This window comes from Pogoniulus pusillus, chromosome 8 (assembly GCF_015220805.1).
Source record: "Pogoniulus pusillus isolate bPogPus1 chromosome 8, bPogPus1.pri, whole genome shotgun sequence".
NCBI lineage: Eukaryota > Metazoa > Chordata > Aves > Piciformes > Lybiidae > Pogoniulus > Pogoniulus pusillus.
In genome coordinates, this window is record NC_087271.1 from 4715184 (window position 1) to 4728156 (window position 12973).

The following is a 12973-nucleotide window of genomic DNA, read 5'->3' on the forward strand; positions in this document are numbered from 1 at the left end:
CTTACATCTTAAAGCAGACTTGCAAATGTGGTCTCAGCTGGCATGCTGGACACATCAGCAAATCAAATGTCTGCAAAATAGACCTGGCAAAGTTTTAATGTATTTGATTTTTTGTTGTTGTTCTTAAGTAGGAACACTTTCATAAATATTCTTGGGTTTCTATGGGCCCAGTTCCAATGACTAAAGAGAACCTCAGACTTGACAAGCAACACAGTGCTCACCCAGTTTTCCAGACTTTTGTCTTTCTGCATGATGTGATAGCCCAATGTACCATAGTCAGCCAGGTTGGAAGAGACCTCCAAGATCACCCACTCCAACCTAGCACCCAGCCCTAGCCAAACAACTGGACCATGCTTCATCCAGGCTTTTCTTCAACACTTCCAGGGATGACAATTCCACCACCTCCCTGGGCAGCCCATTCCAATGGCAAATGACACTCTCTGGGAAGAACTTCCTCCTAACATCCAGCCTATACCTCCCCCAGCACAACTTGAGACTGTGTCCTCTTGTTCTGTTGCTGGTTGCCTGGGAGAAGAGACCAGCCCCACTTGGCTACAACCTCCCTTCAGGTAGTTGTTGCCTTACACTAGTTGTAGACTTACACCAGTTCTAGACTAGAGTCTTATGCTATTTCTTAGTTACTTTCTATTTATGCCCACATAGAATAGCTCCTCATTCATTTTTTCTGAGTAAAATATGCTCCCCTCCCAATTTCTAACTGTCCAGTTTACCAAGCTACATAGCTTTCAGTTTCATACAGGCATCAGTTTTGACCATAAGTAGCAATGCTGTTGCCAGCAAAACCCAAACCTCTTAGCAAGAGGTTGGCTTCAGTGTTGTGGCTGTTTTTAGCAAGGGCGAGCAACATGGGGGCTGATCACACTGATCAGGTAATCTTTGACCCTCTCACTTTGGATATGCTCCATGATTGCTTTCATCCTGGAGAAGAACTTTGTCAACAGACAACATCCTTTTGAGTGAGGAGACAGGCAGATTAAGGAAGGCAACTTGACTTGCAACATTGCTCCTCACTGCCATAGAACAGCTCAAATGCAGGATGTGCTCATGCTGTGGCTGGAGGTGTGGGCAGCAGCCTGCTTTTCATCCTGCCTAAAGCTCAGATCTGGCACTCAGCATGAACTCAGGAAATAAAACAGTGGAAAGAAAGAGAGTAGGGGAAATAGAGACTGAGGGAGAGAAGCCAATATCCATGGAGGTGTTTAAAAGGAGGCTGCATGAGGCACTTGGTGCCATGGGTTAGCTCACTAGAAGGTGTTAGGTGATAGGTTGGACTCGATAATCTCAAGAGGTCCTTTCCAACCTCGTTCATTCTGTGATGAGATAAAAATCGTTCAGGGCAAACAACTACAAAGCTGGGACTGGTATGAGACTTCAGAGTTGTAAATTTGCCAGTGAGCTGTAAATGTTGGTGAATAAGAAAGGGTCTGCCAAGCAAGCCTGAGAACAGGGATCTTGCACCTGAGCAGCTGTTGGTCTTTCTCAGAAATGAAGAACCTTCTCTGCGAGTTTTACCACTCTCAATTGATCCATAGCCAGGACTGCAAGTAAGCTTCAATATGTTTTATAAAAAATAGTACTTAGTTTACTTTCACATCAGTGAAGAGATACAATTGCACAATGGTGGTTACAATGGTAGAAATACATACTGTTGGTAAAATGCCTGCAAGAGGTTTAAAAACATACTGTACAGCACCACATCTGAAGTTGGGTGATGGCAAAATGAGTCATACTCCATGTCCAAGTAAATTAAGTTGCTAACTCTTTCTTTTGGAATAAATAAACAAGCAAAGTAAAAACACAGTGTGCAATATGTGTCCGACACTAACAAAGTATTTCCTGATATTGAGCAATAGATTAAAACCAAAAATGAGGTAAGAAAAAGACATTCATGCATTTAAGCCACCATTAGTCTCTGACTCTAAAATAAGGCAGATCATAATCTCTTAAAAACTGTCCTTAGCCACTTAAATTCTCTTTAGTGCTTTTCAAGACAAGGTCTTGACAGACCTTGTAGAATCATGAGTTAAGATGCTTTTAATTCCAACAGGTCATTGTTGACAGGCTCAGCTGTATTAGAAATGCATTTTATGGCAGAAAATGTTGCTTCTCCTTAATGAAAAAAGAAATTAAAAGGAACTGATTGAGATGGATGTGTTTAGAGTTTATCACAAATGACACTGCTTAGAGGGAGGGAGAGAAGGGGAAGGGGAGGGGAAGAAAATTATGTGTCATCTTCAGTTTTAATGACATGGAAAAGGGTGACGTTAAACAGGACTTGATGTCCGTTATTCCAGGCGTAGAGAGCTCTATCTCTTGCATTGTAGTCAAGCATGGATATATGGAAGTACTGGTTATGGAAAGGAATGTCTGTATACTCATAAGTGGAGGTTTTTGTGGAATAAGAATAGTAGACCTTGGCTCCTGTTAAGTGAGAGTTAGTAACGTACAAGGTGCCGCAGATCATGAAGGACTCTCCAGCGCTTCTCTTCGGGTAGCCTGTGCTCCAGCTCTTCAGCACCTCCAGCGTATCCTGGTTTAGCTGGCTGATGACAATGTTGCCTGCATTCTGGTTGGTGGCATAGACAGCCCACAGCCCGATTTCATCTGCCATCAGGTCAATATCAGAGAAGCCACCCCAGGTGTAAGGGTAGACATTGTGGAAGCCAGCATACTCAAGGCTACGTTGGGCGAGCACCCGCCCCATGTCAAAGCTGTATTTGATGATGATGTTGCTCTGATACTTGTTGAAATAGAGGGAGCCATTGTAGACAACGTGGTTGGTTCCTGCCCATTTGAATGGAAGGTTGTATGTCCGTGATTCTGCCCCACTGACAAAGTCTGCAATCGATTTGTATTCGCGGACGATCTTATTGTTAGTGTAACTATCCATGTACCAGACCTGGAAAGAAAAGGGACACTGGGGGTAAGCACCTGGAACACAATCTGTGGCACATGAGCATGATATGGCACGATGGATGCCTTGCAGACAAAGAAGGAAGAAAGACTGTAGGTGTGCAACAGGCTGTCAAAGTGCAACCCTGCCCACATTCCTCCTACAAAAGCATGAGGAGCTCTCGACTTTCCCAGAGAAAACCTACCTATAGAGGTGTGTTCTCAAGAAGACTCTTACTAACTGCAGTGTTAGCAGGGAATGGGGAGGCTACTAGGGAGAAGGTTGCAGGGCTGCAGGCTGTATGGGAGGGGGCCAGAGTGGAACAGGTGCTGGTGGAGGCAAGGGCCCATGTTCTAGAGCAGCCTTCAGGTAGTTGTTGTTGTTTAGTTGACTGGCTAGGGCTGGGGGATAGGTTGGACTGGATGATCTTGGAGGTGTCTTCCAACCTGGTTGATTCTATGATTCAGCCACTGGCAATTTGGAGTGGCAGAAGAAACTTCCTCAGGGCAAGATGGGGCTGAACAGAGTTTGCTGCTCTCCTAAAGGTAACTGAGATTCCTGGAGTCAGCAGTAAAGCTACATGGACACAGCAGTCAGAGGAGAGCTCTAGTTACTGACATTTGAATGTCACCTTTGCTTTTTCCTTTCTGTGTTCAGAAGATTAACCTTGTGGGTCTCACACAAATGAAACATAGTGTTTTGGCTTCAAAAGCCCTTTGGTGGAGAGAGGGCACCTGCTCAAAGGTGTAGCCAATTTGAAGACCCTATTGCAGATACAGACTTGGGTTTGAGATTGCAAATGGTCTGAACACAGCAAATTCTGACTCTGCTGCGTTATGGGTTGCGCTCTTGGGAAAAAACTCTTGATGTTTGTGCTAATTACTTGGGGTTTTACTGACTCAAGCTTAATTAAACATAGCAGGAAAAAAATAACTCTAGTTCAGACAGGTGGAGGTCATCCCTGAAAGTTGAATGAAATGGCACAATGGTGCTTAGCTAGCTGTAGTCAGAAACACTGTTGGTTGCCTTTTCTCTGGGGAGGTTTATCAGTGAAAATGAGGGCAGCAGAAGAAGCATGCTGGTGAGTGCAACCTCCTAGGGGACAAATATCTGTTAAAAGATAGAAACAACACAAGTAAAACTCCAGCCAGACACAAAGTGTCTTAACATACTCGGTTGTTTTTCTCTGATGCTAATGGATCTGTCATCCAGGCTCCAAATCGGGTTCCGGATATCTTGACTGTAATGGGGCCTGTAATTTTCATCAATTTGCCACACGCTGAAATTAGAGAAACAAATGCATTAGTGCAAATAATTGCCCAACTCTTGTGACATCAATAAAAGCACAGGACCAAATGATCTAAACTAAGTGGCAACTCCAGGGGATTTGGGCTTTGATGCTGGGGAAGGATTGCAGTCTTTATCATTTGGACTTTCCCATATTGAGCAGCAATAGACATAAGTAAAAACATAACAAATGAAAAATTGTCTGTGGTTTTGGGTTGATCTGTTTCAAAGCAGAGTGGCATTTTCTGGGCATAAAGAATAATGCAGATGTCTTCTGAGCTGATGCAATAAGTGGAGACATGAATCGCCTTCACTTTCGCCTTTGATGTGTACAGTGCAAGGCTAGGGCAGGTGGATGTCTGTTTGCCAGTGACCAGGGTGAGATGGAGGCTGAGCAGAGACAGGAGCTGAGGTTGTTTAGCCTGGAGAGGAGGAGGCTCAGGGGTGACCTCACTGCTGTCTACACCTGCCTGAAGGGAGGTTGTAGCCAGGTGGGGGTTGGTCTCTTCTGCCAGACAACCAGCAACAGAACAAAGGGACACAGTCTCAAGTTGTGCCAGGGGAGGTCTAGGCTGGATGTTAGGAGAAAGTTCTTCCCAGAGAGAGTGATTGGCATTGGAATGGGCTGCCCAGGGAGGTGGTGGAGTCGCTGCCCCTGGAGGTGTTGAAGAAAAGCCTGGCTGAGGCACTTAGTGCCATGGTCTGGTTGATTGGATAGGGCTAGGTGCTAGGTTGGACTGGATGATCTTGGAGGTCTCTTCCAACCTGGTTGATTCTATGATTGTAAATGAGCTCGTACACAAAATGAACAGGGGCAAATAAATGTCTGTGCCTGACTGCTCTGTGGTTACACACACATAGCTGTTCTAGCAGTAGGGTTCTGCCTGGAGTTAAGAAAGCAAAAGTGAGAATTATTCAGCAGCCTTGGCTGAATTGGTTGGCTTCTAATCCATTAGGCTGTCTCGTATTAGACTGTCTGTGAGGAAATAACGTGCATTGTTATGATCTTGAATGCTGACCTTCCTAACAATCCCAACATCTGCATTTTAGGGGACATTAATAACACACCTATTAGCAAGAAGCCCCCAGTGGAATTAATACATTTATCACAAGACTTAATAACACACAGCAGTGTATAGGTGGTGAGGTTAACTAGCAAGTTTTTTAAGAAACAGTGTTCCATAGATGTACAAAATGAAACAACACCACCAAGTGTCCCACTGAATTAATAATTTACATGTTCAAATAAGTGTTCTCCCATGCTACATGCTTGTGCTGTTTCACAGTGCTGTCTAGGAGAGTGGCAAACTGCATCTGCTGTTCAGAGTGTGTGTAGTGGGTGCAGAAGAGAAAGCTGCATCAGGCCTGACTTCTGCTTCCCGTCATTGGCAAGAAATGGATCGTGTGAGCCTGTGTCAGTCAGTCAGGCAGGGGTGACTGCCTGTGGGGACTTGGTTCACAGCTAGTAAAGTGGTGTGCTATAGGAATGAAGGTGAGTGAGAACATGCTGAGAGACCTGAAGAAGCAGCTAGGCTGTGTCTGTTTCCTCGATCAGTTCAAAGGCTTTATTCTTTACACATCTCGATCCCAATGATGCTGTTTGGGAATGTTCTATTTGAAAGACTCTGAGAGGTTTTCTACAACTGACTATGATAGTACACGTTTTGATTTTGTTTATTCTGGAATTTGGGTTTAGCTGGGCTGATAGAATTGTGTTCTGAGTCCCATATATTCTGGATGGGTATCACAGCTTTTTGATGACATTGCTATGATACAGGGTTTATCAAGCCATCTAACACTGTAGTAGTCCATGGCACTGACTTGACAAAGAGAATTCCCTTCTCTTTCCCAAGCCTGGTTTTGCATTTGATGCAAAAGTTAAGTGAACAGCAACTCTTTCAAGAGTGAAACTCAATGTACAGTCCCCTTACAAAGCACGGTGAGTTTTCTGTGCGGCTGTAAGCACCTTCAACTTTGTGTCCAGTGCAAGAAGTTGTTATTGCTCCTCCACCAGCACTGGAAACAGCTTCTTCTTGTCTACTTAAGTGTCAGATAGGTTTGTCTAATCCCAGTCTATATTCTTAGCTGCTGAATGACCCTTAGAGTTGTTTGTGTGGCTATGTTAAAATTGACCTTGCATGCTAGGGATTCTTGCTAGAGAATGGTGAAACTAACACAGTGGAAGGCAGGATCATGTACTTCACACTTCTGTGGCTCATTTTGTATGTAGGGAAACAGAACACAGACAACTGTCATGTGAAATACTTCTGGGCTGCAAATGTTTAAGAGCAGTGAAAGTTAAAACTGGCTTAGGCTTGATCTGAAACCTTTTTTTTTTCCCAACTGCATCAGAAGTTTTGGTTCATAGTAAACCTTTGCTCTTTAATTCTCTGACAGGAAAAGGAACAGATGCTAGTGAGAAGGTAGGTCCCTATTAACAAATGTCAGGAAGTTCAGGAACACTGGAGAAAACAAAGTCATATTTCTAGACTTTTTTTCCCTGCCACTAAGAGGTTCATAGAGAGTTGCACAGAAGAGTGGGATTATTAGGAGCACTCGATCTCTTTCCCTTGACTTTGGAAGAAGCAGCTGCCAATGCCAGGAAATCCAAATCATAACTTCTTATAGCATTTGGAAGATGAAACCTCTGAAACTTGCATCATTCTTGTAAAAGTCTTGCACTGTGGACTCCAGGAAGTTTGTGATTTCCTGAATTTATTTATACTAAGGAAGAAGCTGAGCATGATGTGATCATTAACAAAGAAAGTAGGCTGGGGAAATGAACAATATATATTGTTATCCCCACTTGGTAGATAAAGGAAAATCCAGCCCGGGGTGATAGAGGAGTTTCCTAAAGATTACACTGCAAGTCATTGCACACCTGCAGGAGAATCCAGGGGCTTCCTCTCATCAAGCTCTAACAGCCAGCATATAGTGCTTCATGGACTTGTGTTGTGCAGGACAGCAGATATCCACGAGGCAAGAGCTAATTCTTCCTTCCCTTGCATAGTAGTTGCTGTAATGAATTTGACCATAAGCAGAAGAGTGCAGGTAGTAAATACTTGGAAGTCATTTGTGCAACCACTGAAACAAATACTTGCTTCATTTCCTCCTACCAGTAAGTAATAGTGCTTGGCAGCACTTCAAAAGAATATCTGGATTTTATTTCCCTTGCAAGTCCTTCTCCAAATCATGCACTCAGTGTATAAGGCAGCTATCAATATTCATTTCCATCACAAAGACTGCATCTATCAACTAACTATTCTGCCTAGGGAGGTGGTGGAGTCACCATCCCTGGAGATGTTTAAAAGGAGACTGGATGAGGCACTCAGTGCTGTGGTTTACTTAATTAGAAGGTGGTAGGTGATAGATTGGACTTGATAATCACAAAGGTTTGGAATGGGCTGCCCAGGATGCTGGTGGAGTCACCGTCCCTTGAGGTCTTCAAGAAAAGCCTGGCTGAGGCACTTAGTGCCACGGTCTAGTTGACTGGCTAGGGCTGGGTGCTAGGTTGGACTGGATGATCTTGGAGGTCTCTTCCAACCTGGTTGATTCTATGATTCTAAGGTCTTTTCCAACCTAGTTGCTTCTGTGATATTCCTAGCTATCTTTAGCTTCTGGTATTTGCTCACTTTTGAACAACTTTCCAGATGGATAATTATGGATAATTACTTCTGAATTTATAACAAAAAAAAATATGTTACTGTAAAATACTGTTTTGATCCTACACTCTAATCAGATATAGCTACCAATGGAACACAAGACCTATGAGGAGAGGCTGAGCGAGCTGGGGGTGTTTAGCCTGGAGAAGAGGAGGCTTAGGGGTGATCTCACTGCTGTCTGCAACTACCTGAAGGGAAGCTGTAGCCAGGTGGGAGTTGGTCTCTTCTCCCAGACAACCAGCAACAGAAGAAGGGGACACAGTCTCAAGTTGTGGTGGAGGAGGTGTAGGCTGGATGTCAGGAAGAAGTTCTTCCCAGAGAGAATGATTGGCTGCCCAGGGACGTGGTGGAGTCACTGTCCCTGGAAGTGTTGAAGAGAAGCCTGGATGGGGCGCTTAGTGCCATGGTCTAGTTGACTGGCTAGGGCTGGATGCAAGGTTGCACTGGCTGAGCTTGGAGGTCTCTTCCAACCTGGTTGATTCTATGAACTATGAATCCAATGTGTCTACTCTAAATATTTCTTCATATTTCATAAGCAAAATTTGGAGTATTGGTTTCTATGAATGTTGCCCATATTTTCCAATTTCCTAAACACACATTATGGCAAGAACAGGAAGGTCCTAAGCATAATGGGCAACCTGTGCTCTCTTGGAAGTGCACATGCCTTGCATGACTGCCAGCACAGGACCTGTAAGTACATAGCATATGTGAGTTTGTGTGTGCAGCTACATGCACTCTGTTCCTACATGTTTAACTGTGCTCCCAGAGTGCAGCAGACACAGCTGACTTAGGTTGTCTGGCAAGTCAAGCCTTTGCTCATCCTCAGTTCCATGTGGGTTGCCTGTCTGTGCTGTGCATGATGCTGGGAGAGGAGGCACCTGGGTTTACTGTTTTATATTGACCTGCCCTTTTGTAAAGACTTCCCTGTTCTAGGAATTAGTCCTGTATTTACATCTGTCTGAAGACTGTGGCTATTTTTCTACTTTAGTGCAAGTGCTTTCTGTAGATTTCTGCATGCATTATACTGTGCTTCACTCATTTTCTAGTGGATGCTGAGGTGTTTATATCATCCCCTCTTAGCACTGGGCTCATAACTTTATTTTACCCAGTTCTTACTGGTGTGTCTGGGGGGGAGGGCAATGTTATATTTTTACCAGCTTTAATAGGCAGCAACACTGGCAGACCCCTCACCAGCTTCTGGAAAACAGACCCTATGAGAAGAGGCTGAGTGAGCTGGGGGGATGCAGCCCAGAGATGTTCAAGAAAAGCCTGCATGAGGCACTTAGTGCCATGGTCTAGTTGATTGGATAGGGCTGGGTGCTAGGTTGGACTGGATGATCTTGGAGGTAACTTCCAACCTGGCTGAATCTATGATTCTAAACCATAGAACACTACTGTTGATTTTCTGACTGTCCAGGAAGTAGCTCAATGTGGCTCTGTGCCACATTGGCATCACACAACATGCCTCCTGTTCTGGACAATTTGTTGTGGTGACTTTCTCCTTACAGACACCAGTAGGAAACTTCATCATGAGGCACTTAGTGTCATGGTCTAGCTGATTGGACACGGCTGGGTGCTAGGTTGGACTGGATGAGCTTGGAGGTCTCTTCCAAGCTGGTTGATTGTATGGTTCTATTATGTAAGTGCATGCACCCTTTTAAAGTTTTGTGGACATATTTCTCAGCAGCTTCAGCCTGAATTCCCTCTTATTGCAAAGAAAAGGAGCAAGTTTCAGTCATGGCTGTGGTAGTCATTAAACCTCAGTGAAGTAAGGCTTGCTGTATGCTAATGAGTGTCAAAGGTGTTGCCAGTGCAGATGGAAGATGCCTTTTTCGTGGCCAGGACAATATAAATAGTGCATTATGTTGCTGGAGAACACCTGCTAGGGAGAAGAATGGAAAATAGCTATTACAGGTGCTGGTCAGATCATTATACTGTGAAACACACCAAAATCTGTGAAGATGCAGGCCAGACCCTGGGGCACATTTGAACCAGTCATTTTTCTGCTACCACAGGCTTCTGGCCATCAAATTGGCGTGGGCAGTCACAGCTGGATCTCCAGCATGGTAAATGTGGCTGGGAGGAAGGTCCAGGCATGAAAGCTGTTGTTCTTTATGCTCTTTGGTCTGAACATTCAGTACCAGCTTTCAGGAGGTACTCACAGAAAGCCTGACTGGGGCTGTTTCTATTTCAAAAGGCACAGAAGTGCAGCCAGTCCATTAGCAGGCAAGCACAAAAGTCATGTAAATGTCTAAGACCAGGGAATAATGCCAATAAAGATGATCAATCTGTGTTAGAGCCCGAGAAGGCAAAGCTTCTTTTAATAATCCATAATAACCTCTTTCATGCAGGTTTTAAATCTGTGTTCTGTGTGCATATTTTTAGTAGAGGTCTTGTAACAGCAGTACATCAAAAGAAATGCAATGTGTTGCAGGGCTCCAGGATAGATAGGAGGGGAAATGTGCATGAAGAACACAAGACATAGCCCCTGTGAATATAGCAGGTCATTCAGATTTCACTTGACTAAAGAATGTTACAGGAGTAGGCTGCAGAAGCAAAGAAAACAAAATCACAGAGTCAACCAGGTTGGAAAAGACCTCTAGGATCATAGAGTCCAGCCTGTCACCTAACCCTTCTAATTAACTAACCTCTGGCACTAAGTGCCCCATCCAGCCTCCTCTTAACACACCTCCAGGGATGGGGACTCCACCACCTCCCTGGGCAGCCTATTTCAATGCCAATCTCTCTTGCTGTGAACAACATCCAGCCTGAACCTGGCCTGGCACAGCTCGAAGCTGTGTCCTCTGCTCATTACAGATGAACTGCTGATGTTTTTGTGTCTAATAAACTTACTGGAAGATTCACTACTGGGAAATCCCTTCTGTTGATATGGATTTTTCTTGCTTACTGTAGTATTGCAACACAGCCATTTTCTGCTGCCTGCCCCCTGCCAAGGCAATAATGTGCTATCGTGAGTGTACTGAGATGAAAACAGCAATGTCTGTCTGGAGAAGTCTTTCATGTATGTTAGCTCATCATCACTGGGTTATTTCTAGTTTAGAGTAAGCAGATTTCAAAATAAGTAATTTAAGAGGATAACCTACCCTAGAATTCCCTCATTCCACTGCCTCACAAAGATGGAGAAGCACTGCTTATCGTTAATGTATTTCATGTTATCCAAAGTATTTAGAAGTAACCATCATGTACTTAATAACTGAGATGCTGATCACAGGGCTGAGCCTTGGAATTTCTTGTTTAGTCATGTTCAGAGATCACTTACACAGCACTTACTTCTCCTAAGGGGACTGGATTGTTTGCTGTAGCAATCCAGACTCCTATAGTCACCCATTCAGGAGTCTCAGAAAGCCCAGATAGGCTGGGGTGAGGAGAGACTGCATTGTGATTGTAAAGCAGACAGGCACAGTTATCCCTCTTTGGCTAATGGAAGCTAATGCTGACACTTGATACTGATACAGGCTTTTGGTTTTGGTGGTGGCAGCAGGCAGCACTGTGTTTTAGAGATGATCAGCATTTGCTTTTTCTAGCTCAAGTTGCCATGTGAGCAGCCAAGATGTAGGCTGAGTGATGTAAATCTAAGGCCATGCTCACAATGGGTTGTTTCAATGCCTCCTACAAAAACCATGCTTTGCATCCTTAAATTAAGTGTGATGCTTAACTATGTTTTGTGCAAACTGGGGAATGGCAGATCTCTCTTCATGCAAAAATCACAAGTCTAAAGATGCTACAGTCAGAGCAGCCTCTTGGGTGTCATAGCATGACACAGGCTGGAGACAGAGCCAGGCAGAAAGGGACCTAGGGGTAGTGATAGATAGTAGCTGAAGATGAGGCAGCAGTGTGCCCAGGTGGGCAGGAGAGCCAGTGGCATCCTGGCCTGGATCAGGAACAGTGTGGCCAGTAGGACAAGGGAGGTTATTTCCCCCTGTACTTAGCACTGGTCAGGCCACCCCTTGAGTGCTGTGCCCACTTCTGGGCTCCTCAAGTCAAGAGAGATGTTGAGATACTGCAACATGTCCAGAGAAGAGTGATGAAGTTGGTGAGGGGTCTGGAGCACAGCCCTGTGAGGAGAGGCTGAGGGAGCTGGGGGTGTGCAGCCTGGAGAAGAGGAGGCTCAGGGCAGAGCTCATTGCTGTCTACAACTACCTGAAGGGAGGCTGTAGCCAGGTGGGGTTGGTCTCTTCTCCCAGGCAACAGAACAAAGGGACACAGTCTCAAGTTGTGCTGGGGGAGGTCTAGGCTGGATGTTAGGAGGAAGTTGTTGGCAGAGAGAGTGATTGGCACTGGAATGGGCTGCCCAGGGAGGTGGTGGAGTCACCATCCCTGGAGGTGTTGAAGAAAGGCCTGGATGAGGCACTTAGTGCCATGGTCTGGTTGATTGGGTAGCACTGGGTGATAAGTTGCACTGGGTGATCTTGGAGGTCTCTTCCAACCTAGTTGGTTCTCAGATTCTATGATCTTGAAAGTGATTCCAGTCTACTTTCCACTTTTTTTCCCACTGACATCCCAACGATGGCTCAAGTAGCTATGCCTGTCTGAGCTGTTTTGAAAGAGTGTTTGTAGCTCTCCAGCCAGCTGCCAGTCTCTTAGATTTTAAAGGTGCTGTGTATTACAGTGTTCCATCTTAACTCCTCCTGTGTCTAAGACACACTAGTGCAAACCTAGAATGATAGGACTGGCCTGAAGATCAGTTACTCTGGACTTCTACTGGGGTGGCACCAGTCAGAGTATAGTGCAGTCTTTTATCAGACAAGAAAAAGAAAGCATCATCTATCTGCAGAGAGACACAGCCGAGGGACCAAAGCTGCCAGGAAACGGTTAACTTACTGAGCTTTTTCATGCAGTCTCGAAGCCTGGTTTCTAAACTGAGTACACGCTGGTGTAGTTCCTCATAGTCAAAAGCACCAATTTCTTCCTGAATCCCAGTAAGGACAGTAGACAGATTCCTAATTTCCTCCTTGAACTGGGTGATTAATTTGGCATCAGTTTTGTATTGTTCCAGAACTGGGATCAGTGGCAGGAGCTCATCCATCTTTTCTTTCAAGTCCTGTTAAAAGCAATCAGATGGGTGTCAGAGCAGTTTAAAGGAGTTGCA

At 44.7% G+C, this 12973-nt stretch overlaps 1 protein-coding gene across 2 annotated transcripts in view; it reads right to left on the bottom strand.

Moving 5' to 3' along the window:
* Positions 1 to 1566: 1566 nt before the first annotated feature.
* OLFM3 (olfactomedin 3) overlaps positions 1567 to 12973 on the bottom strand; it is a 51600-nt gene continuing 40193 nt past the window's right edge. For both annotated transcript variants that reach the window (XM_064147069.1, XM_064147067.1), the window contains 3 exons: positions 12706 to 12925; positions 4087 to 4193; positions 1567 to 2920 (listed from right to left, as the gene is read on the bottom strand). In XM_064147069.1, the coding sequence (XP_064003139.1) occupies positions 2243 to 2920; positions 4087 to 4193; positions 12706 to 12925 (1005 nt within the window). In that variant the 3' untranslated portion in view covers positions 1567 to 2242. The remainder of the gene's footprint in view (positions 2921 to 4086; positions 4194 to 12705; positions 12926 to 12973) is intronic.